The sequence below is a fragment of the Danio rerio genome, chromosome 7, assembly GCF_052040795.2.
Source record: "Danio rerio strain M-AB ecotype USA chromosome 7, GRCz13ab, whole genome shotgun sequence".
NCBI classification, from domain to species: Eukaryota; Metazoa; Chordata; class Actinopteri; order Cypriniformes; family Danionidae; genus Danio; species Danio rerio.
The window spans coordinates 21,522,223-21,548,490 of NC_141027.1; the positions used below are offsets into that span (position 1 = coordinate 21,522,223).

A 26,268-nucleotide genomic window follows, 5' to 3' on the forward strand; every position below is an offset into this window, starting at 1 on the left:
TACAACCATATCATTTTTATAATCATTTATTAATTTGTTTATTATTAACCTCAGCTAAAGAGACTGCTGGACACAATGTTTTCACAAGTCTATTCTTGGTCTAATTTTGGAGAACGCCAATCAGAGATCATTCTAAATTGTTCAGTTGTGGCCTGTATTTGTTTTTTTTATGTCTTTGATTGCCATAAAGTTGTCAGAAAGTTTAACCTGGTGCTGTAAGATCAATCTGCTGAAGCTGTCACTATTGCTGTGTTCTTAGTCTAGCATACCACACCGATCCTGTAAAACAATTTAGGCTGATGACTTTTCATTTGAATGTTGTTGTTTTTACTATTAAAAACTAATATTTTTATCTTCTGTAAGTTATGGTTAAAATATTATAATTCTAATAGTTTTAAAAAATTTGACTTTTTTTAAATCACCAAGCGACCCCCTGTCATTGTCCCACGACCCCCCAGGGGGTCCCAACACCTGCTTTGGGAACCACTGCTCTATCAGGTTAGAGTCGTTCTTTCATCATGTGAAAGACAGAAGCCAATCATATACATTTAGAGCCAGAAAATGATTTGATTCGTTCATCTCTCGAGTCCTCAGTTTGAGTCGTCCGTTCATCACGTGAAAGACAGAGGCTAATCATGTACATTTAGAGCTGGAAATAGATTTGATCCATTAATCTCTTGGTTTTGAGTCATCTCTTTAGATGCTGTCACATGATGAACGAACGACTACCAAAAGACTCAAAAGGTAAACTAATTTTGGGTGTTTCCCGCTCAGACTGTATGCATTGGTTAAGCTTATATGGAACTGTCAGTGTCAGGTGAACGAACGACTCAAATTTGAGGACATGGTAAATGAGGTGATCAGAGTTAATCGGACAAAAAAGCAGGTAAACAATGAAGGATTATTTTCTCTTTCTTACAGCAGTCTAGTTATGACTTGTTTGTAGTGTGATCAGCGTTTCAGCTTGTTATAGATGTGTTTTGGAAGCTTCTAACATTTTAATATTATTTTGGCAAAGTGGATGAAATGACTTTAAAAAAGATTTGTAAATTTTAATGAACGAGACTAAAAGGTCTGAGTCAGGACAATGATCTGAACTTCCTATCACTCCTTGAGACACTGGAGTCATTAAAATCGGCTTTAATATCAAAGGAATAAATAATGTTTTAAAATATATTCAAATAGAAAACTAAATAAAGTGCATTATAAGAGCATTTTAAATTCATACTGACACCAAACTTTTAAACTGCATCGTATTTACATATACTATTTGTAAATGTGTTTACATCAGATTTTATGAATAAACGCAGTACTGGAACAAATAACTTCCCCATTGTTTGAAAAGGGCCTGGCCTGATGCAAATTCCCAAACATTTTTATTCAGCACCACTGATTGACTCCAGACGCTTTAAGCAGTTTATTGCTATGTTTTGGGTTCAGCGTAAATTAATTACCATTTGGAAGTAAATGTCATTCCACCTCCTCATGTAAATTAGATTTCATGGCCACCAAGATTGTAATAATCCTCAAAGGGCCACTAGTGATATCCATTATATTATTTGTATTATAATTTACGACGGTTATTGTAGGAAATGTGCTCTATAAAAAAAACAAAACAGAAGTCTCTTTATTTCCCACATAGAGCTGTTATGCAGCAAAAGTGCCTTTACAGTAAAAGCACAAGCTACATTATGTGCCTCAAAAGCAGGATGTGTGAAACAGGCCTAAGAGTCGACTGGTTTATAGTCCTATTTTAGACTTGAAAAGGGAAAATTTCCTGGACTGTGTTCAGTAATGGTGCAGTACAGTACGAGCGCAGTGCTGCTGGAGGCGTCTGTCCCCAGGCTGCAGTCGTGGGTCATGTGTGCCGGCCACAGGGGAAATGAGCCTTGTGCTTAATTTCCTTCAGAGCAGCCTTTACTGGCCCTGCAGAGGAGAGCTGCCCTGTCCAGCTGTCAGACTGTGGGAGGCTGCACTTCTCCCTTCTCCCCTCTCTTCTCGCTTTCAGCCCAGGGAGATTCCCAGACGTTCTGCTCTGTGCTTGCAGAGGTTACAACAACACAGCTTTGGTTCGAGAGCGGCAATGGGAGAGCAAACCCTCATAACCCCCAAAGCACAGAGCGGTTCACCTAGAAGTCACCCGCAGAGAGAGAGAGAGAGAAGAGAAAAGCAGATAGTGTAAATGAGAAGCGTCGTTGGCATGGTGCATGCCTGGTGTTTTTGGAAAGACCCCATCTTTGAATTTTTTTTGTAAGGGGGAATTTTTGAAACTGAGAATAATTGTATTTTCATGTTACTCGTTCTTATACAATAAATAGTGAATGTCAATGGGCAAAGTGACTTGTCCGCTTTTTAAGTGTGACGTCACATGAAGTGGCTTCCGGGTCCAAGCACTCTATCAAGCTGTGTGGGAAGACTCAACAAATAATAAGAAACATTGACAAAGCACTGTAATACTTTCGAAAATCACCATCGCAATATCCATGCCTAATATTCCATAACCAGAAAGTGATAATTTTTAAAAAATTGTTAAAATATTGGTGTTTGTGATGCAGAGACTGTTGTGGAAAGCATGATTATATTTTCTCAATTCAAATGAGTAGCGGCTTGGACCCAGAAACAGTATTCCATACGTCACGACTTAACAATCGGTTAGTTTACTATCAGATCATGCAGAGATCATGTTCAATCTGTTAAAAGAACAATCCACTTTTCTTTTTTTAAGTTGAACAGTTTTTATTTTACAATTACTATTTCTTAAATTCATTCAGCCGATCTTTGTGTCTGACTTCAGGAGCACTTTCAATGTAGCTTAGCATAGATCTTTGAATTGGATTAGACCAGTGGTCACCAAACTTGTTCCTGGAGGGCCGGTGTCCTGCAGATTTTATCTCCAACCCTAATCAAACACACCTGAACAAGCTAATCAAAGTCTTACAAGGTATACTTGAAACATCCAGGCAGGTGTGTTGAGGCAAGATGGAGCTAAACCCTGCAGGGACAACGGCCCTCCAGGACCAGGATTGGTGACCCCTGGATTAGACCATTAGCATCATTGATGCTTAAAAATGACATTTGATGATATTGATCATTTGAAAGGTGCAATGAAATTATGCAGCGCTTTAAAATCAACTAACATCCTTCATTATAACCATTGTGACCACCTGCTTGCACAGGGAGTGTGCCTTGCAACCATGTAGACATTTGTGAGAGACGATTCACAACTGTTTTTAGGTGCTGCATGATATTATTGCCCTGCTGCAGCCAAAGTTCCTTGATTATTACTCCAGAACGAGAGTATAGTTCCTAGCCATACTGACTTAGAAAATAGTAAATTTTCATTTTCTGTCAGTCTTAAAACTCTTTGATCATTTTTGAGCAAGTTGCTAATACAATTGAATGATCTATACTAAGCAAAGCTAAAAGTGCTTAACTTTTAGTACCAACCAGACCTGATAAAAGTACCCACCAGACCCAGCTCCATGGATTCAAAAATGGTAAAATCAACTTTTTTAACTCTAGAGAAGTCCTAAAAAAGTCCTAAAAAAAAAAAAAGAGGAGCGTTCCTTTATTCAACATAGATTTAAACTTGGTCACAGACTCTAGAAAATGTGTGGATTTTGTCTATGAAAATTTGCAAACTGAAAGTTAATACAGTAAAAGGTCATTTAGATTGGCAGCTCACTAGTTTTGTAGAAAAAACCCAAAAAATACCATCTTGGTGAATTTATCAGTATTTTAGACAAAACATGTTGTGGTAGCTCAATATGATTTGAAGTCATGCTTTGAATCTTTAAATCTACCTATGATGGCCGGTAACTCTAGATTGTGCCTTGCAAACATGAAGACATTTGTGAGAGACGATTCACAACTATTTTCAGGTGCTGAATAATATCATTGCCCTGCTGCAGCCATGTTATAGCAGCAAAGTACCTTGATTATTACTCCAGAATGAGAGTATAGTTCCTAGCGATATTGACTTAGAAGATAGTAACTTTCCGTTTTCTGTCAGTCTTAGTACACAATGTAACTACAGAAGAGTCCATTCTTAAATAGAAAAATTATCAACTCTTTGATCATTTTCGAGCAAGATACTAAGCCAATTGAATGATCTATGCTAAGCTAATCTAAAAGTGTTTAGCTTTAGGTACCTACCAGACCCGTTAAAAGTACCCACCAGACCCAGAGGTTGGCTCAATGGATTAAAAATTGGTAAACTCAACTACTTTAACTCAAGGGCAGTCCTAAAATCCTTTTTTTTTTTAAAGGAGTGTTCCTTTAATTAAAACAGATTTAAACTTCAGCCTCGAGTGACATTTCCAATTGCACAGACTCCTTAAAATGTGTGGATTTTGTCCATGAAAATTTGCAAACTGAGAGTTGATACAGTAAAATTTCACCGTGATTGGCAGCTCACTAGTTTTGGAGAAACAACCAAATATATACCAAAAAACTTGTGGTAGCTCACTATGTTTTAAAGTCATGCTTTGAATTTTTAAATTCACCTATGATACCCAGTAACTCTAGATGTGCTGCCTATAAGTTTTGAAAGAGAACTAGTGTATGAATCTTTAAATACATTTGTGAAGCAAATCAATTTTTTTTGAAAGTCTACTTAGGCAGCTCAATATATCTGAAATGTTGCCGGAGTTCACACATTGCTGTGATGCCTAACAATCAATGGTGGATGAAGTACACAAACCAGGTACTTGAGTAAAAGTACAGACTTACACTGCATTTCATTTGGAAGGACTCATCCCTATGCCCTAATCACTTCAAAGGGTTTACCCTCCAAAATGACAGCTTAGAAGGGATGAAGGTTGTAGAAGTCAAAAAAGCTGTTTTTGGGAAGCATTTCTAAAGTATCTTAACAAGACGACTGAAGTGTCTATCAGTTGCACCTTTCAAAATCCTTTATTTCAAAGAGCCCTTCGAAGTGGCCAGTTATGAGCACTTCGGTTTGGAACACTTCAATATGGCGGCCATGATCGTTTTCACTCTGAAGTGCCCTTCAGAGAGCGATTTATATCTCATTTGGAATGCACTGTTAATAAATGATAACCCTGGTAAAAGTATTAATTTTGCTTGTGCTTTTGTAGATCTAAAAAAAAAAAACAGATTTACTTAATTTGTAATGTACTTGATAAAGTACTGTGTTAGGAATGTTTCTTTACTTTGCAATAAAATGTTTTATTATTAAAACTATATCTACTACCAGTTATTAATGACAATTTCAGAGTGCAAATGCCTGAAAATAGCTAAACTTACCAATAACATTGTATATGTTTAACAGATTCAGAAAATTTTCACAGTATTTTTAAAATTTTTAATTTTTTTAAAACCCATTTTAGGATCAAAATTATTAGCCCCTTTAAGCTATATTTTTATCTGATTGTCTACAGAACAAACCATCATTATACAATAACTTGCCTAATTACCCTAACCTGCATAGTTAACCTAATAACCTGGTTAGGCCTTTAAATGTCACTTTAAGCTTTATAGAAATGTCTTGGGAAAATATCTAGTAAAATATTATTTACTGTCATCATGGCAAAGATAAAACAAATCAGTTATTAGAAATAAGTTAATAAAACTATTATGTTTAGAAATGTGTTGAAAAAAATCTTCTGTGCGTTAAACAGAAATGGGGGGAGTGCGTGCGTGTGTGTGCGTGTGTGTGTGTGTGTGTGTGTGTGTGTTAAATATTTAAAAATATATATTTTTATTATGTTATATACTGTAAATATAACAAATATAACAAAATATAATATTAAAATAATAATAAACATATATGAGCTAAACCAACCAAATATATGTGGACAAAACATAAACATAGAATATAAAAACAGGGTAAAACATTTTAATAATTTAACAAGAGTGCTACGCATTATTCTAGTTTTGTATGTAACGTGCTGTGAGGAAGATTCTTTGACATTCATTTGCATTATATTACTATTGCTTTAATGCACAATATCGGACAGTCAAGGATTTCATATAGTGAGCTTAAACAACCCACCTTTTCTCTGCCTTTTTACGAAAGATTTTCCTTATAGAAATCTGACAGTTTTGACCTATTTTTTTTTATTTATTTACAATTTTAAAAAAATCCTGAAATTCTGCTTTAAAACCTTAGAGTTATTGATTATATACATAGTCAAGCTTTGAGAATCTTCTGGTTTTGTCTCTTTTTTTGTCTGACTTTGTGATTTCTTTGCTTTAACTGTATTGGCATTATTCTTCAGCCGTTGGAATTTTTTTGGGCTGAAGACCTCTGGTCTCATTCACTTCCACTGATTTTTAGACAATGAAAATCTTGATACGCTGCTTGATGTTGCAAACTGATATATTCCTTTTATTTTATTCTAATTTTGTGTATAGTTATGAACACTGTTTATAGAGCAATTGGTTTGATCGTATTATATCGTTTATTATTCCTAGTCATTTCTTCCATTCTCCCTTAGACGACTTAATCAGAAGTTCTAAAACAATCATGAATACAGGCATGCTTCCGCATTGAAGAATAAGGTCAATCACTTTAATGTTTGAATCTTTTACTGGATCATTTGAATCTTTGAATCATTAAACAGGATCTCAGATTGCTTGTTGATCAGTCCAATTGATGATTTAATCATTCAGTGTGATTTGAGATCAGATTTAACGTGATAAATGAAAAGGATCAGCTCAATCACAGACAGGACATCACTATTTTTTATTAGTTTCAGATCATGTAAGACTTTCTCCACTTCAAAATAACAAAGAACGGCATGTTTTTTATGAAATGTAGAAAATAAAAGTATAATATTACACTTATACAAAATATAGTGAAGTAAAACTGTCCTGAAACTGAAACATACATAATTGAAAATATACATGAATATGTTTATAAATTGTAGGTGACCAGCCAATTGAACAGGTTTTAAAAAGGCTGTAACTGTTGAAATGTTTAATGGTATCGTAAAGTGCTTTAAAATAAGCATTTTTATTTGATTAGGGATGATACATTTTATTTGATATTTATTTTGTTTTATGTAATCTCAACCGAAACACAAAAAAAAGGGTTAGGGCGTATAGTAGCTCCTCCCTTTTTTTAAAAAACCGCCAATAGTGTTTTGTTTTATCACCGCTCTGCCATTTAGAGCGGTTGAGCTCAAGTGCATCAAATGAAATGCAAATGAGAAGCGTCTTGAAGGGGGTGGGGCATATCAGATACTAGAGAGCATTTGATTGGTTATGATTTGATGGGAAACAGAAGTATGTGGTGACAGAAGTATGTGGTGTGGTGTTAATAAAACTATTTGGCTCCATTTAGGAAGAAGTGACAAACTACAAGCTTTACATGTTCATGTCAGTTTTACATCTTCTAAATGTGAATTTTGTCACTGTTTTGGGGCACACTAGTTTATAGATATCCTACAAACAAAAAGAACTGATACTAACATCTAAAAAGCTTAATTTTAATTTCATTAGACCTTTAAATGATCCCTAAGAATACTGTAGTACTTGACTAGGTAGGTTGTCTGCTAGGTTTCAAGCATGTACAGTAAATAAGAAGTGTCGTTGGTGCATTTCTCATCATGTCTGGCATTTCTAGAAAGACTCCATCTATAACATTTATTTTGAAAGGAAATTTTGCAGGGCTCCTAATCAGTGTTTTTTTTTTCCGCAAGACTGATGGCAGTTCTTGCAGCTCTCATACAATGTGGCATTCAGTGCTGAGTTGGAATGTGTCTGGAAAAATTACTGCTAACATAAAAAGCCTAATGCTGACCTGTTATTTACAGACGCTGGAAGGCATCATGAAGACATGGAAGGAAATGTCCCTGGACATCACACCCCACAAAGACAAAGGTCACCACAAACTGAGGTAAGAAGCCAGAGGTCCCAAAGGTCAAATGTCAAGAGGTTGCAGATACTCAGGTGCTCAATAAGGAGAATCTTAAAAAGATGATAATGATGATTCAGCGTCTGGAGGTGGCACTGAAGTTCCAGACCAGTACCACACACTTTTATTTTGTTATTTTATTATTATTTAATTTATTATAGGTTTGTATTAATTATTTAATTATTTATTTATTTGTTAATGTCTATTTTATTTTATTTTTTTCTATTTTATTTATTTTATTTTATTTTATTTTTTATTTTTTTATTTTATTTTATTTTATTTTATCCCAGAACAGTACCACAGAGTTTAATTTTATTTTTTTTATTTTTTTATTATAATATTTTTTTATATTTATAAAATTGTATTTATTTTTTATTTTATAAAAACTCCAAGAAATACAAATACAAAATTAGCACATACGCACAAGCCTAAAACCGTTTGTCTTCCCAAGCAGCTTGCAACAGCCTACAGCCTCCACCAGCAGATTTTCTGCCTAATTGGGGAGTTGTCCTAATTGACTTTCCCTAATTGATGTATTAGATTTTTTTTTTTTTTACTGAGCCGTAATTGTACTATAACTTTTATGCTTGTCCAGTTGAGCGGTAATTGCTGAATTGTTTTTTTGTTGGCGAAGTCCCTGTCCACCAAGGGACTGTTGCTGGCTTCATCTGTGCTGTAACGGCAGCGTAATGTGAATATATTAGTGCCAAAGACAAGCCATAGCCTAAAAAACTCCATTCCTCAACATGATGGAGCGCCCTGCTGCAGGGGAGAACCGCCACGCGCGAGGAGCCAGTAACTCCGCATTATCATATTACTCTGTGTGACACAACCACCACAGACCAAATCCAGCAAATGAGACACAACGCTGGCTGTGTTTTAAAACTTAGTGAGCCGCCTCACACATGCTAGACAAAATTTTGGCCATCATAAGCAGATTTAAATATCCATGTTGGATTGAATGCTCTTATAATGTGCAAAAATGCCATCTTGAAATGCAGCTCAGAGCATTTTGAAACACAGCCAGTGTTTGAATGGACCTTTGATACCTGGAAATGCCACCTACGTGTGTAGCTCGGTAGGATTTGAAACCCATCCAGTGTTTAAATGCACCTTTGATGCCCAAAAATGCTGCCTAGATGGGCAGTTTGCTCGGGTGTGAAAAATAGCCACTGGCTGGACAGCATTGCTTTCTCAGAGCCCTGTTCAAATCTGTGTTTGACAGCACGCCATGTTTTCATGCGCAGACTAAATGGCTTATCAATGCCAGGGCACCTTGAGCTCTCACACAAACATAATTACTATCAATCTCCTTAGAGAGCAAGAGTCAGAATGGCGGCTTTAGGCCTTGTGGGCAAACAAGTCAAGGGTCCAATAAAGAACATAAACCGACTGTCTGTGCATGAACAAATACCAGCGAAAAAAGACGTTCTTGTGTTTAGATGAGCTCAAATGATGCTGTTGCTCTTTTGGGTTTGATTGAGACCATTTGGGATTTTCGCAAAGTGTTCGGTCCTCACAATTACACAAACGAGCTGTGAGCAGATAAGAACTGGAGAGGATGCTTTGTGCATATGGCATCCGCACAAAAGCTCTAATCTAATAGAATCATTTGTACAAGCAGCCGCCTTCCCATGGGCGGAAAGTTTTCTGAAAATGCCTTCAGGCCTGTTCGTTTTTAGCAGGCAGCACTGTGTGCGTATGAGGGTGTTTATGTGGATGATTCAGGAAAGGGTCAGAAGTGTTCTTTGTGACAGTCTTAGAATGTTTTTCTGCTTTGATGGTGGAAATGGTTTCGTAATATTTGTTTGTTTTAATTATTTGTATGGTGAATTGTCACACAGATTTTTGCATGGCTTTATTTGTCCATCTTGTTCTTGTTTCTGAGAGTTTGCATTCACACACAAACGCACATATAAACACATACACACACACACACACACACACACATACACACACGCACAGCTATGGAAATAGACCTTGAAAATTCTCTGGATTTACGATTTATAGTTTTTTTTTTCTCCCTGTGATCCATGTGTAGGATATATGCACAGCTAGTGTTTCTTCCCATACCGATAAACCTCCGGTGATCGGTCACTTTGAATTTTTTGTAAATTTGACATTTTATATGGTTCCTTTTACAGCATTGATGTTGTAACATAATTAAAATATAATCAGTTAAATAGATTTCAGCATTCATTTAGTAGCATTTTAGCATAAACCGAGATGAAAAACCGTTTACATGCACGCGCCCGTCAGAATCAGCAGGTGAGCGCTAAAACACTATTGAAAATACTAGAGTAAAGTAAATGTTCATATTTTAAAAACATGAAATAGGAAAATGTAATTTACTGTAGTGCTTCTTGTACAGTATGAGACTCACTTTGTATCATATATCAAACAGGCAGTGGAGATTGTTGAGTTTCAATCTAATTTTGTATTTGCATACAGTTCACTGAAAGCGTTTGACCCTACTGCATACTTCTGTATATATATATATTTTCATCTTTGCTACAGTCTTCAATATAACAAAGTGCGCATGCGTGTGTGTGTGTTTTTGGCATATCAGGGTATGACATGACATGGGTATGACACAGGCATTATAAAAAATGAAATATGAAGACACTGGTGATGTCCTCATTTCTCAACAAGCTTATAACCTCCTAGGGCCTGAGTGTTCACATTCGTGGACAGCATATTTTCAGCTCTGTGATTATTTAAAATACTTTGAATGTTTTATATTTCGTTACAGACACAGTGTCATCCTGCAACTTTTTGCAGCATATGAAATGTCCCAAACTCAATTTTAACTGTCCAAAATGGGAAAAAATGCTATTTTTATTCTCTGATAGTCAAAGGAAGTAAAAAAAAAATCCTTGTTAAATATGCAAAAAAGTTAGGGAAAAAGTGTTTTATGCATATTCTGACCACGAGCCCACATATAGGGACAGAATGTTTCTCTAAAAGTTCATCATATCAAAAGATTATACTTAGACTTTTATTCTAATTAGGTTCCAATAAGCCCAAATAGCAAAGAGAAATAAAAATGCATGTAAAAAATACCTTGGGCCTTAAGAGGATAAATCACACAGAATGAGTTTACTCTCTATTTCAGAGAGTAAAGCTGTACTCTGTCTCCTGTGATGGTTGGGTGTAGGGTGGGGTTAGGGCAATACAATATACAGTTTGAACAGTACACTGAAAACCCAAATAAGTTGACTGAACAAAATTAGTTGAGTAAACTTGCTGCCTTCATTTAACTGAGTAACGAAGTCTCCCAAAACTTGCATATTTAAGTTTATTTAACTTGCCAGTTTGGTAGATTATAGATTTTTACTTATAATTGTTTAGTTCAGTGTGTGTGTGTGTCTTTGTGTGTAATTATAATATATATATATATTTTTCCATGGCCTGCAAAGACTTTGGGCTGACCATCAGTTTGAAAAAAACAAATGTCTTGCGCCAGGACACTGCCACTCCACCAACCATCACAGTAGATGATTACCAGCTCGATGTCGTCCACCAGTTCACGTACTTGGGCTCCACCATCACCGATAACCTCTCCCTGGATGCTGAACTTGACAGAAGGATCGGGAAGGCAGCCTCTACTCTAGCCCGCCTGACAACCCGAGTGTGGACAAACCATAGGCTGACAACTGCAACAAAGATGGCAGTGTACAATGCTTGCGTCATCAGCACTCTGCTGTATGGGAGTGAGACATGGACCACCTATGCAAGACAGGAGAGGAGACTGAACACCTTCCACCTAAGAGGTCTGCGTCGCATTCTGGGCATTACCTGGCAGGACAAAGTCTCCAACGTCAAAGTCTTGACTCGAGCCGGCCTTCCCAGCATGTATACCATGCTCCGACAACGTCGCCTGCGCTGGCTTGGCCATGTGTGCCGTATGGAGGATGGGAGAATCCCAAAGGATATCCTTTACGGAGAACTCTCATCTGGGAAGAGAACAACAGGACGCCCATTTCTGAGATTTAAAGATGTTGTGAAGAGGGACATGAAGGCCCTTGACATAAACACCAAGTCCTGGGAAGACCTCGCAGCAGACCGCCTGAAATGGTGGTCCACCCTGACCAAACAGCTCAAGTCAGGTGAGAAGAACATGATGCGTGCGTCAGAGGACAAGCGAGTTCACCGAAAGGTGCAGAGCGTCAGCCAGGGAGCCACCTATCAATGCGACTGCTGTGGTAAAAAATGCCTCTCCCGTATTGGTCTCTTCAGCCACCAACGACGCTGTCTTAGACAATCAGTCATGCCTCAATATAAGAGCTAGGATACGTCATCCATGGTCAACACTGACCGACGGAGGCCTACTACTATATACGAAAAAAAATTTAAAAGATAAATAAGTAGCCATTTCTTTCCATTATGGTGAATAATTATACATGAAGCCTTGTTTTCTGTAAAAAAAAAAAAAAAAAGACTTTGCACTAAAAGGTTGCACATAATATAATTTTACAGTCAATAATACATTAAATACAACCTTTTTTTTAAAGGATTAATTGGGATTTTGAGCTTACTATACTTAAAATCTTAAGTTTATGCAGTTTTGTTGTATATAAGTTAAATTAACTCATATTTTAGGTGACAGGACCAAAATGCTAAATTTTAAGTAATGTTCAGTCAACTTAATTGTTTAATCAAAGACAACATTAGGGTTTACAGTGTATAAAAATAATGGAAACCTATGTAATGTACCCACTTTTCACAAAAACAAACGTGTGTTTGTGTGTGTGTAGGTGTGTAGGTGTGTCTAAACGTATGTGTCTGTTTGCTGCTTCTCTCTGAGTTCAGAATTCAAAAATGTTATGATGTCATCTTTAGAATACGGCTCTGGCAGAAAGTGCAGTTCTAAATCTGACCTTCTGTTGGTGTTTGAGGAGTTTACAGTTATCCACAGCTACTTTTCCTGCTTCTTGAATTGATTTTCGGCCTTTCGTTTTTCACGATGGCAGTGTTCAACAGAGCAATTCGAAAGCTTTTTGGCCGTTTTACACCTTTCTTGCGTGTTACGAAGACACAGAAGTGTGCTCCGCAAGAACTGGTGGCAGTTGAGAAACATGCAGAGAACGAGGCCATTGACTGCACTGAGAATGTCAAAAACTGCAGGATGAAACGGCTCAGAAGAAAGCTGAAGGAGTCAAAGCCTCTTCTGGTGAAAGCCAAACCACTGCTGACTCCTGCCAAACCTTCTGTCCTTAAGCCTCATGATGGACACCTATCTGAGCTTCCAGGCATTTCTGGAGACTTCACTCTTCCAGCCACTCACATTCAGTCGCTTCCAGAGTCTCCAGATGAGCTGTTCTCCTACCACTGCTCCTCAGTACGTCCTCCTACCAGACGAGCTGCTCCTCTCAGTCCAGTAAAGCCTCTGGTGTGCTCTGCATCTCCTCCAGAAATCTTGTTCCTCAACATTAAGGACGAGGAGAACGAGTTTGAGGAGGTCCAAGCCTGCAGGTCTCCCCCACCATTGAGACCAATGTTTGCTTGGGAGGAAAAGGAGGAGGAATCCTGGATGAGCAAAGTGATGGATCTCCATCAAAGCGAAGAGGACCTCAGTGAAGCTGAAGAGTCTACCTCTCAGTTCTCCATGGTGTCTCCTGATGGTCCTTCTACAAGACGAGCAGCTCTTCTGAGTGTGTTTCCTGACGCTCATGATGCTGCCGCTCTGCCCGGAGTGTGTCCTTCATCATATGACGATTTTTCCCATCATTGTTCTCCAGTTCGTCCTCCCACAAGGCGAGGAGCTCCTCCGAGTGTGTTACCTGACGCTCATGATGCTGCCGCTCTGCCCGGAGCATGTGCTTCATCTTATGAGGATTTCTTCCACTGCTCTCCAAATTGTCATCCTATCAGACGGATGGTTGCTTGGGAGGAGGAGGAGAAAGAGGAGGAATATTTGTCAAGTGGCATGATGGAGGACGAGGAGGATGTCATTGAAGCTGGAGACTTTGCTGGACAAGAGTCGACCTCTCAGTTCTCCATGGCGTCTCCAGTAATTCAGCGCAAAAAGCCTAAGTTCAGAAAAGTGGCACAGCTTCTTTCTCTGTGGGCCGAGGAGAAGGCAAAGCAAAAGGCGAAGAGGAAACTCCTGAAGGAGAAGGAGGAAAGAGATAGAGAGCTGCTGTATCATCGCTACACGAATGATCTGATACTAAAGCAGCTGTGGATCAACAAACACAAACTGATCTACAGTTGATCCCTCTCTTCTAAATCTCCAACTCCCCCTGAACCCACTGCACATTCCTCCTGTAAATAAAACTGTGCAAATGCTGAATGATCTCTGAGTCTTCTTCTTATAAGCATGATTCATCTTATACACACATAATAGTTTTTGATCTTACATAAGTAATGTAGAAGTGAAGACGTGAACTGTTTTTATGGGCTGTAATAATGAAAAATATTTAAAAGCAAAACCAATTAAAATAATAAAAGTGAATGACAAAAATAAGAATGAATCTAAAAATTAATGTTGTTCATTCAGAATATTAATTAAAGCATAATATTTAACCTGTAATAATAACAAAATAACTACACGTGTAACTTGCAGAAAAAAGCTAAACCCATTAAAATGATGAAAGTAAATGACAAAATTACTAAATCTATGAATTGATGTAGTTCATTCAGAATATTATTTTTAAAGTGTGATAATATTTAATTATATACAAACACACACACACACACACACACACACACACACACACACACACACACACACACACACACACATATATATATATATATACAATTGAAACCAGAAGTTTACATACACTATAAAAAGGCACATAACCATTTTTTTAAAAGGTCAGATGTTAATGTGACTAAACATTTTCTCTTTTAGGTAAATTAGGATTGTAAAATTTGTTTCTGTTATGCTTAATAGCAGAATAATTAGAGAGAGATTTTTTAAATTGTTATAACTTTTCTTGAAAGTCAAGTTTACATACAATAAGATTATTATGCCTCTGAAAAAGCTCAGATGATTATAGTTATTTCATAAAATATAGATTTTTTTATTTGGTATTGTTTGGTCTAAAAATGAATATAAAAATATATGAATTCATGGAACCTTTTTGTGTTTGAATGTCTAAAAAAACATTTACAGTAGTTAATATTGTCATATTAGTTTAATTAGTTCTAAATTAAAACTAAAACTACTGAACAATTCTGTAATAGACAAATTTTTGTCTGTAATAAATGTGTGTGTGTGTGTGTGCGTGTGTGTGCGTGTGTGTGTGTGTGTGTGTGTGTGTGTGTGTGTGTGTGTGTGTGTGTGTGTGTGTGTGCACATTGTAAAAAATTATTAGTTGACTTTACTTAAAATAAGTGAGTAAACCTGTTGCTTTTAAAATAATTAGGTTGCTTTACATACAAAAGTGATTGACCTCGTTGCCTTAAAATGTATAACTAAACAAACTATGCGTTTACTGACTTTTTTTAGTCAACGTTTAAGGCAATGGGTTTACTCACTTCTTTAAATTAAAATAAATACAGTATCTGTGTGCATGTACCAAATATCCCCACAAAAATAGCAATACCAGTAAATTTTGACCTTGTGGAAACATTTTTTTGGTTCCCATGAGGAAAACGATATATAAATCCTCCCCAAAAATCAAGGATTTTAAACGTTTCCTGTGAGGGTTGGTTTTTGGGGTAGGGGGATACAATTTACAGTTTGTAGAGTACAAAAATCATTATGTCTTTGGGAAGTCCTCATAAAAATATAAATTGTATGTCTGTGTGTGTTTACACTTTTAAGATCCTTTCATCCTTTCTTGTTTTACCATGTTTCCAAACATATAGATTTATTCAATTCAATGTTAAGAGTATATTAAAAGTCAATTAAAAAGCATATATTTATAGATAATTCTTATTCCAACACAATACAAAATGCAAAACAAGTCTGACTCAAAAATCTCCCTGTGGAGATAATCTCATTCAGAAAATCAATGTACATATCAAGCAAATGCAAAAATAATAATAATTAATAAAAGATAAATAAACAATAATTTGAATGATTTAGTAGTCAGTAAACTAGATTTTGAATTGGTCATATAGACCATTTTGTAAACAATAACAATGGTTCTAACCTATTTCCTGTATAACGTTTTTAATTTCCAAAGCTTCAAAATTCAAAAATGTCAACATATTGACAAATAATGTAATGGCAGCTGTTTTAATATTACCATATGATTAAATTGCCTCTTGTTACAGCTATGAAATAGTTTGACATCAAGAAGAAAATGTTCGTTGGCCAATGACATGACCACATTGAAGTGGTCCAATATATAAAAAACAAAAGAAGTTTATCTTGTCTCTGTTGAAATATTGATGCGTTTGTACTTTTTCACAATTTCACAGCCTCATTTTAATTACCATCAAAATAAATATACCATCCACTCCCATATACGGTCCAAAAACTCTATGTAGATTGCATTTGTAAATGCTCTATGAGTTTTGTGTGATTGCACTTGTGTATGTTCAGTATTGCACTAATACGCACCGTCATAAAGCCTGCAGCTGTTTGTGTGTGTGTGCTATAAGCTGTCGTATGCGTCAGTGTCTCACACCCACCTGTGTGTGTGAGAGAGAGAGACAGAGAGAGAATCACAGGCGGTGGTGTCTTACTGACAGGTAAGCATGGGGAGAAAAAAGCGAGCGACACATATAGAGGAAGTGGGGGAGATTTTTTTATTGCTTATTTCTGGAAGCTTAGATCCTGCAGAACAGAGGAAGAATGTGGTCTCTCTCACTCTCTCTCTCTCTTCTCCCTCTTTAGCGCACATACCTGCTGGTATTGTTCATCCCCATCAGTGCTGCAACAAAAGCTGGACATATGCTTTATCTTTTAGTCCTCTCTCTCTCTCTCTCTCTTTTTGATCACTCTATTTCTCCCTCTGTTTTTTGTCAGCAGGGTGTATGCCATATCAACAAATACCGTGTGTTTAGTATTCAGCTGTGGGGTTGTATACAGGGGACAGAATCAATTCCAAATTACTCAGGCTCTCAATAACGGACAGCCCCGTCCGCAAGGAGAAAAGATGATTAATGATGATAGTATTCATGATAGAAGCTGAAGTGCGCGCACACACAGATGGAGCTGTCTGTGTGTATGTGTGTGTGTGTGTGTGTGTGTGTGTGTGTGTGTGTGTGTTAATGGTCCTGCAGTGAAGAGGCTTTCTGTTTTGTGCCGTGTACTTATAATTGAGCGTTTCCACATATTTAGCAGGACGGAGTGCAAATCACCTGTAATTACCACCTACAGCCCCACATTGTACACGCAGCAGCACACACACACATAGCTATTGTAAGAGCACAGTGCATAGAAACATCTATTTGCCTGCTCTGCAGTTACAAGAGTGACAATTCTGCAGAATATGCGGTAAAACCGTCCTGCACCGAAGGTTCGACTGACCCAATGACTCTCTCGAAACATTGAATCCAGTGAAGTGGTCTTTAATGACGGAGCATAAAACGTGTGTGCAAACACTTTCAGCATATGCTGCTTTCAGTAATTAAATTAGACACATACACCACCCTCACCAGCACTGTATTTTATTTACAGTTTGCCACAGTGCACATTTTTGCCCTGACGCACATATGCTGCTGTTTGGACCCACACACACGCGCAGCTGCGGATGAACGTCCCAGCACAGCATTGCTGATGACTAGGTATTTTGAGAGGTCACGTCCTTTTCTATGTGCCCTTTTTTCTGTTAGTACACTATAAGTTGGTTGCTGTGTGTGTGTGTGTGTGTTTTATACCTATAGGCTGTTCAATGGAAATAGTGAGATGGCAAGCTCGACAGCATTTTTAGACATCAATGGCTTCAATTTGAATGTCACTATAGGTTTAGAAAAAGTGCCTAGGTAAGCAGACTAAGTTTACTCTATAAACAGAGAGCAAAGCTATACACATTCTACCTCACACATGTTCACTTTCTCCAAACGATCAGCATTCATTGCTTCATAATGGCTGCGAGCGTGACTCATTGGGTCAGGGTAGTACAACACTGCCACCTAGTGTGTGTGCATATGTGTGCTTATGGTGCGTGTGTGAGAGATAAAGGAAGCAGGAATGCCCTGACCATCTGCTGCACATTAGAAAGAGACCCCCAGCCCAATTCAATTAACATCCACAAGCCCCCTGATTGGGCTCAGAGAGAAACAGAGAGATGGGAAGAGAGATAAAGGCCAGCGCAGGAGTTACTACCCCGCAGTAAATGAGAGTTTCGCCGTTCTCTGATGAACTCTGCTTCTGACAGCGGGGTGAATGGAAAAGTCATTGATCAAATGCAAACACACACAAACACAGTAGACGTTTTTTAAAAGAGGTTAGGAAATGTTTTTTTTGCTATAAATGGAGATAGAAATAAATATTCTTGATCTGTTCGTTGCGATAATGATAGAATCTTTAGTTGGTGACTACCTTAAGTTTAGTTCTTTTAGAAATCGAAATCTGACAAAACTTTGCAGTTTTTTTGCTTTGTTGTGTTTTCTTTATTTGTTTTTAATTCATAAATTTTTTATTTTAAGTATATTGTGTTTTAAAGCATATGCAAATGTGTCTTTATTTTCTTTTTAATTTGTTTTCTTTATTTATTTTTCTTTCTTTATTTTATTATTTTTTTGTGGTTGACATTTACCATTTTGTTTTGTGTTTATTATAGTTTTTATTTAATTACAAGCATTTCATTCTTTAGCCTTGCTACTTATTTTGGTTTTAAAAACACATCAAAGTCATGCATACTGATACACTACCTGACAAAAGTCTTGCCGTCAATCCCAGTTTAAGAGCAACAAATTATAACTTGACTTATAGTTGATCATTTGGAAAAGTGGCAGAAGGTAGATTTGTCTGACGAATCATCTGTTGAACTGCATCTCCATCATAACAGATACTGCAGAAGACCTATTGGAACCCACATGGACCCAAGATTTTCTAGAAATCAGTCAAGTCGAAAGAAAAAATCATGGTTTGGGGTTCCATTCAGTATGGGGGAGTGCAAAAGATCTGCAGAGTGGATGGCAACATCATCAGCCTGAGGTATTAAGATATTTGTGCTGGCCAGTACATTACAAACCACACGAGAGGGCAAAATCTTCAGCAGGATAGCGCTCCTCATACTTCAGCCTCCACATCAAAGCTCCTGAAAGCAAAAAAGATCAAGGTGCTCCAGGATTGGCCAGTAAAGTCACCAGATATGAACATTATTGAGGATGTCTGGGGTAAGATGAAAGAGGAGGCATTGAAGATGAATCCAGATCATCTTGATGAACTCTGGAAGTCCTGTAAGAATGCTTTCTTTGCCATTCCAGATGACTTTATTATAAGTTATTTGAGTCATTGCAGAGATGCAGATGCAGAGATGCAGTCCTTCAAGCTCATGAGAGTCAGACACAATGTTATTTATTTTTCAGCTGCACCATGACTTTATATTCTATACTGTACATTATTTCTGTTAAGTGACAATACCTTTGTCTAAGCAAAGTCAAACCTTACTGTCCTAATTAAATAATTAAAAATCAAGGCATGATCATGTTTTATTTTGGTAAAATAAGCAGAATCTAGAGGCCTTTGCCTTTCATTTAAGCCATTTCTAAAAACAAATGTCCTACTAAAATTGGATAGGCGACAAGACTTGTCAGATAGTGTATTTATGTAATACTATTATTTTGTCATTGCCACTGTCAGTATTTGCAATGGTTAGATATAGAAATTCACAATATTTTGTGGCTATTATGCCTTCAGGTCTCTGCAGACACTGCAGCTGTCAAAGATCTGTATTTACTGTCTTGCTAGCAACTGTTGCTGAATTTGTAGCTAATATGAATTGGCTTTTCATGAACAAATAGTTATTATGATCCACTATGATAGTAAACAGCAGAGAGCTGTAGAGTCCTAATTAAAAAAGCACCAGTTTAAATATTGATTTTTACAATTTATTTATCAATGTGTTATTTTAGTATCTTGTGTGTTATGTGCAGTATCATCCATAATTAACATCCATAATTCTCCAAAGTTTAGAAAAGAATACGCCTTTATAAAGATCTAAAAATCTATTCCAGGTTGCATATACACAGTATGGCTGGTTCTTATTTTGATAGCCAGTTACATGCTTGTGTGCGTTTTATTGCTGTGACAGTGCTAATGTAGTCAGGGATTTTGTGTCTCTCTCACCTGCTGCTCCTCTGAGAACAGCCTGCAGTGAAGACAGTGGTGATGAGATGTGATGAGAGTGATGAATATGACAGATCAAGAGCTGCAGCGGCGTGTGTATATATGAGAGAGAGAAAGAGAGAGAGAGATGATTCCTCTTTCCCACTACTGATGTTCATGTGTGTGAGTCCAAGTGAAAGAAAGACTTGAGAGCACTGGAGATTGAGCAGGGAGGCTGTGATTGGTCTGAATCAGAGGCCTGCGGCAGGCGGGCGAAACGTGTGATCACTTATAGCAGAGGTGATAATTTACAGCCTTTCTGAGTGTGTGTGAGAGAGCCTCCGTCTCTCAGAGCAGCCGGCCTGTACTGATTCTGACCATATTCAACAACAGATGTTTGTCCAAACAATACTTTTAAAATAATAGCAACATAGTAGACTATACAGAGCTTTTTTTGTTCATATATACGTATTATAAGTTATATAAATATCTGCATGATTGTTTATTTTGGCAACTATACAGTCAGTATTTGATTTATTTATATTTAAATGTACAACATGTACAATTTTTTTAATTGAAATATCCAAAAACCACATATATTTTGCTAGCTTATGTTAATGTAAATGTTTTGTTCAACAGAAATCAGGGAAACGCTGAAACGCATCAGGGATGCTTTAATATGTTGTGGCCCATGTGGTCTTCCATCCAGGTTCTGACTGGGCACAGCCCTGCTTAGCTTCAGTGGTCGACCATGTGAGAGTTGCAGAGAGCTAGCTGCCAGTGTTTAACCAAGCAGCAAAAGTAGTTTAAACAGTCATCAAAAGTATTGAGGAACCAAAAGAGGTGGCTTTCACGTCAGTGGCTATCAGCCTTATTCTGCGTCAAACTGCCATGCTAAAAAGTGTTGAGTGTACCTTTGTTCATTCAAGATTTCTGCTGGAGTCTAGTAGGATGTAATGAAGATGACAACTCCCTTGATTCCACACTCAGTCACAGCGTGATAAGTGAAGTTTATTTATAAACTAATTTTGAGAGGATCACATGTATAAAATTGATCACGAGTGGTTCTGCATTAGCTATAAAATTATATATCAATCCAATCCAAGATGAATCCAAAAACATAAATAGCCAGATTTCTTTATCTTAACCATCTTTGTCTTGAAGAATCCCCCCATACACCCCGACTCCTTCCCTTCTTTCTTGGCATAATTCAGGGGAGTTCAGGAGACCTACTTGAGCTCAGACTCCCCTTCATCCTGATGAAACAGGAGGAAGCCCCAGGATCTTGAGCTCAGGGCTCTCTCCCGGGACAGCATGCAAAACACACTTTTACTTATCAATCATCAGCTAAGTGTAAACTCTTGAAACATATATGCCATTGGTTGTTGTGAATATACACCCTCTAGTGATAAAAATTACATACTGCATACTCTTTTAATCCTAATAGAGTAAAAGGCTGTTAAAATCAAAGTTTTCTGTTTGAAATATATATTTTTTAATGTAATTGGGAAAAAATCTTCAATTCTTTCAGAAATCATTGAAATGTGTTAATTTTCTCAGTAACATTTCATTTTATTGTATGTCATCATCAAAGTCAATCCTAACAATTTGGCTTGAAGCAAAAAGGTTTTTGTAATATGACACAAATATTCTAGATATGGAAATCCAAACAGTCACGCAATCACTGCAGTTTCTACTTGTCAAACATCTATATTTATACCAAAATGGTGGGTGAATTTGTAGCTATTTGTAGTTATTTTATGAAAAAAAAAAAACATTAACTATGATCCTTCAGAAATCAGTCCGATATATGTTAATTTGGTTCTCAAACATTTAATTACATTGAGCTACGTTGAAAACAATTGTACTGCTTAAAACCTTTGATAAATTGATAATTTAAAAGAACATTAATTTGAAATAAAAACCTAATTAAATATTACTTAAACTTAATCTAAACTTTAATTGAATATTATTTAAGCTGTCACTTTTGTTGATTTTAATTATATTAAATTATAATAAATAGTATGTCAATTTTGTGACCAGTCGTCCATATTTATGCAACACCTGTTCCACAGACTAAAAGTGCATTTTCCTTAATAACAAAACAGTTTTATCCTCATAGCCAAATAATAAGCATTTATAATCACTTTTTAAACATTGATCAGAATTGTTGGATTAACATTATGCAATATTTCTGAAGTTATATATGCCCTGATAATCCACTTATACTGTAATAGCTTAAAGCTCACATTAACTGCCTTGATGTGGGGATTTAGATGGGTTCTCTGCCATTCATCTTGGGATATATCCTGTTATATTCTAATATATGTTTTTAATGCTTTCTTTGATGATCATAATCCAAAACTTTGTCAGCGGAGGAGCTCATGATGGGTCATTTTTTTTCATATACTATGCTGAAATACAGAGCGTACTAACAAGATTTCCTCTCTCTCAGCCATCATCACTTGCGTTTATTGTGCTATATTTTTATAGTGGCTTCGGGGCAAAATCTCATGAGTGCACTTAAACTTGATTAAAGCCACCTTATGATTCACAGGGTTTTTATGTTGTGTTGCTAAGCAGGGGTATCTTATTATATTATTATTATATTATATTATATTATATTATATTATATTATTTTATTTTATATTATATTTATTATATTATATTATATTATATTATATCATATTTATTATATTATTTTATATTATATTTATTATATTATATTATATTTATTATATTTATTATATTATATTATATTATATTATATTATATTATATTATATTATATTATATTATATTATTATCTGGGGTCAGTGCAATTTATTTAAATGATTTTTTTCAGCAAGGATGCATTATAGTAATTAAAAGTGAATGTACAGCAAATATGTTTCATATACTGTATATACTCACCGCCCACTTTATTTGGTACACTTGTCCAAATGTTTATAAACGCAATGCAAATTTCTAATCAATCAATCTCATGGCAGATATTCAATGCATTTTGGCATGTAGACATGGTCAAGACGATATGCTGCAGTTTAAACAGAGCATCAGATTGGAGAAAAAGGTGATTTAAGTAACTTTGGATGTGGCATAGTTGTTGATGCCAGACGGGCTGGTCTGAGTATTTCAAAAACTGCTGATCTACTTGGATTTTCACAATGTCAAATGAGCAGCAGTTCTGTTGTTGATGCCAGAGGTCAGAGGAGAATGGCCAGACTGGTTTGAGCTGATAGAAACGCAACAGTAACTCAAATAACCAATCGATATTTGACTGCATTATGCAGAAGAGCATCTCTGAATGCTTGAAACATCAAACCTTGAGGCGCATGGTCTACATCAGCAGAAGACCACACTGGGTGCCACTCCTGTCAGCTAAGAACAGAAAGCTGATGCTACAATTTGCACAGGCTCGCCAAAACAGGTTTGGAGATTGGAAAAACGTTGCCTGGTCTGATAAGTCTCAATTTCTGCTGGACATTCGAATGGTAGGGTCACAATTTGGCATCAACAACATATAAGCATGCATCTGTCCTACCTTGTATCAACGGTTCAGGCTGGTGGTGGTGGTGGTAATGTAATGGTGTGGGGGATATTTTCCACAACCACAGAATACTGGATTATTATTGGTGAACTTGACCATCCCTTTGTGACCACAGTGTACCCATCTACTTCCAGCAGGATAACTGGCCATGTCATAAAGCGCAAATCATCTTATACTGGTTTCTTGAAAATGACATTGATTTCACTGTACTCAAATGGCCTCCTCATTCAGCAGATCTCAATCCAACCTTTAGTATGTGGTGGAACAGGAGATTAGCATCATGGATGTGCAGCCGACAAATCTGCTGCAACTGTGTGATGCTATCATGCTATGTTTTACAAATAATCACTTTACAATACTGACAATTGCGAGTAATGGATGCTGAAAACTCATCATTTCCATCACAGAAATAAACTGCATTTTATTTCAATGAAAAAAAGTTTGTTCTGCTATAATAGATTTTTACTGTATTTTTAGTTCAATAAGAGCAAACATGAGACTGCTAAAACACAGAAACTTACCAACATTAATCAATATTACAAACATTAAATTAAATGTAAAAATACTAGAGTTTGAACTCCATTATTTATTTACTGACCTTTGACTTTTTGATCTTTGATTTTGTTCTGTTTAACACAAAAGAAGGTATTTTAAAGAATATTTTTAAAACCTGTAACCATTGACTCTAATGATATTTGTTTTACCTACTATGAACACCAATGGTTACAGGTTTTAAAATGATGGCGAAATTTTCATTTTTGGGTGAACTATACCTTTAAATATATTCATGATTTGCAACTGAATTCATCTAATATCCAACATTACAGACAAAGTAGCTCACCTCCACCGTAAATGCTCTTCACTTATGTGTGTGTGTGTGTGTGTGTGTGTGTGTAAAGTATTTTCTCCTCAGGCACTGGTTCAGTGATGTGTGTCGAATGCTATATGTGTCTGTCATGTTGCCTGGACTGGAAAACAGACAGATTATTCCTCTGAGTGTGTGGTGGTTGGTGCCGCGGGCGAGAGATTGTGGCTCGTTTCATGCTGTCGCTCTGGAGGTCAGGTGCCCCACGACTGTCACTCACCTCCTCTTATTCTCTCCTTCTCCCTGGAACTCTCTTCTCCTTCGCTTCACTCCTGCCTTTCTTCTTCCACTCTTTCTTCAGTAATGCACTACAAACAAAACGTACTCCTTCCCATCAGCCCCGTGCTTCCTCTCAGTCTGAGAAAAAAAAAAAAGGTGTGAAGATGTATTTACACTTTTCAGTTTTTCATTCTTATTCCACTCATGTGTCCTTCACAAACTGTCTTTGTTGTGCTGTCCTGGATGTGCAAAGTAGGGGCCATGTTAACTGAAACATTTTGTCAGTGTTCCGTCAGTCTTTTTGCATTAAACTGAGTGTCACTCCAATGTTGTTTTGTTTTTTAGTGATTTATTCTAACAAAAATAATTTAGTTCAACCAGACAACACACAATACAGTTTAGGTTAGACTGTAAGCGGCTGTTTTTCAATTACAATGCACTATTTTTCAGATTTTTTTCTACATATACATAATGAACCCATGTTATTGCTATGTTTGCATCTTTTGCAACACATATATAGCTAGCACACGAGGGGCGTGTTTTTAGCCAACCCAGGCTTATTATGAATACGTGCCCGTATATACATTTCTGGAGAGAGCAAAATACATCACCGGAGCTATGTTTTTTTTTTTTTTTTTTTTAAGCAGTGGTTGTTTTCACGAAGGCCACTGTGTATGCATTTTCAGATCTTTATCTACTCTTGCGAGTGCCATTCGCACCTGCTGTTCTCGCGTAGTGACCAACAGATCCCCACCCTCCCCTTTCTCTAAACTCAACCAATAGTGTTTCAAAAAGCACTGATTAACCCAATTTGTAGACAACACAGTACCAACATTTAAAGTTAGGAAATTATTATTTTGATGGAGTAATCCCGATTTTCAATCATACTAAATAAAAACATTTGTTATACAGTACATGTTAATTGCCATTTTTAGATTGTAACTCGTTTGATTTTATTTGCAATACATTTTATTTTAAATTGGGAAGAAAATTCATCACATCTTTATAGTATAAAAATAAATCAAGTAAGTACTGAAAAATGCTTTAGTTTAGGTAAAACTTTAGTTTAGGTTACAATTCATGCTGTTAACTACTGGCTTATTACTAGGCCTGCACTGAATCTGCGAGCGCAGAAATCAGCAGTTTTTTTATCCCATCATTGAGTCTATTTATTTACTTGTTTAATTGTGTGTTAATTTAAATTTATTTAGTATTTCAGCAATATTAATAACTAATATAATGATGTTTATTTAATTTATTTACAATACGGTTTGTAAAGTAATGGTTTCTGTCTTTTAGGAGATATATTACATGAGAGACTTGCTTTGTTTACCAATGGATAAGTGGATCTAATTGGATTTGCATTGTAGACATTAAAATACAGTTAAAAAAATATTTTTCATTTTATGTATTAAGTTTTTAATTACAATACTCCCAAAATCATTCCACATAAATCCACAGATCCGCAAAATTCTGCACAGATATAGCAAAAAAAATTCCGCAGATTCTGTGTGGCCCTACTTATTACCTGCCTTTTATTAGTTTATCAACTGTTTGTTAGTAGTTACAAAGCATGAT

The 26,268-nt window shown here is 36.4% G+C and overlaps 3 protein-coding genes across 4 annotated transcripts in view; 2 read left to right on the top strand and 1 right to left on the bottom strand.

The window, feature by feature from the left end:
* Positions 1 to 26,268, bottom strand: part of LOC147843097 (uncharacterized) — a 552,330-nt gene that overhangs the window by 485,445 nt on the left and 40,617 nt on the right. The gene's annotated exons all lie outside the window — the stretch shown is intronic.
* Positions 1 to 26,268, top strand: part of dnah2 (dynein, axonemal, heavy chain 2) — a 304,998-nt gene that overhangs the window by 112,898 nt on the left and 165,832 nt on the right. For both annotated transcript variants that reach the window (XR_015495540.1, XM_087260907.1), the window contains exon 28: positions 7,782 to 7,864. Coding sequence is in view for 1 of the 2 variants with exons in the window: in XM_087260907.1 (XP_087117033.1) it covers positions 7,782 to 7,864 (83 nt within the window). In the remaining variant the exon portion in view is untranslated. The remainder of the gene's footprint in view (positions 1 to 7,781; positions 7,865 to 26,268) is intronic.
* LOC147843098 (uncharacterized) lies at positions 9,975 to 14,177 on the top strand. The gene is made up of 4 exons (XM_087260934.1): positions 9,975 to 10,033; positions 10,090 to 10,452; positions 11,212 to 11,259; positions 12,209 to 14,177. Exon 4 carries the CDS (start codon positions 12,849 to 12,851, stop codon positions 14,097 to 14,099), a length of 1,251 nt encoding a protein of 416 aa, XP_087117060.1. The 5' UTR covers positions 9,975 to 10,033; positions 10,090 to 10,452; positions 11,212 to 11,259; positions 12,209 to 12,848; the 3' UTR covers positions 14,100 to 14,177.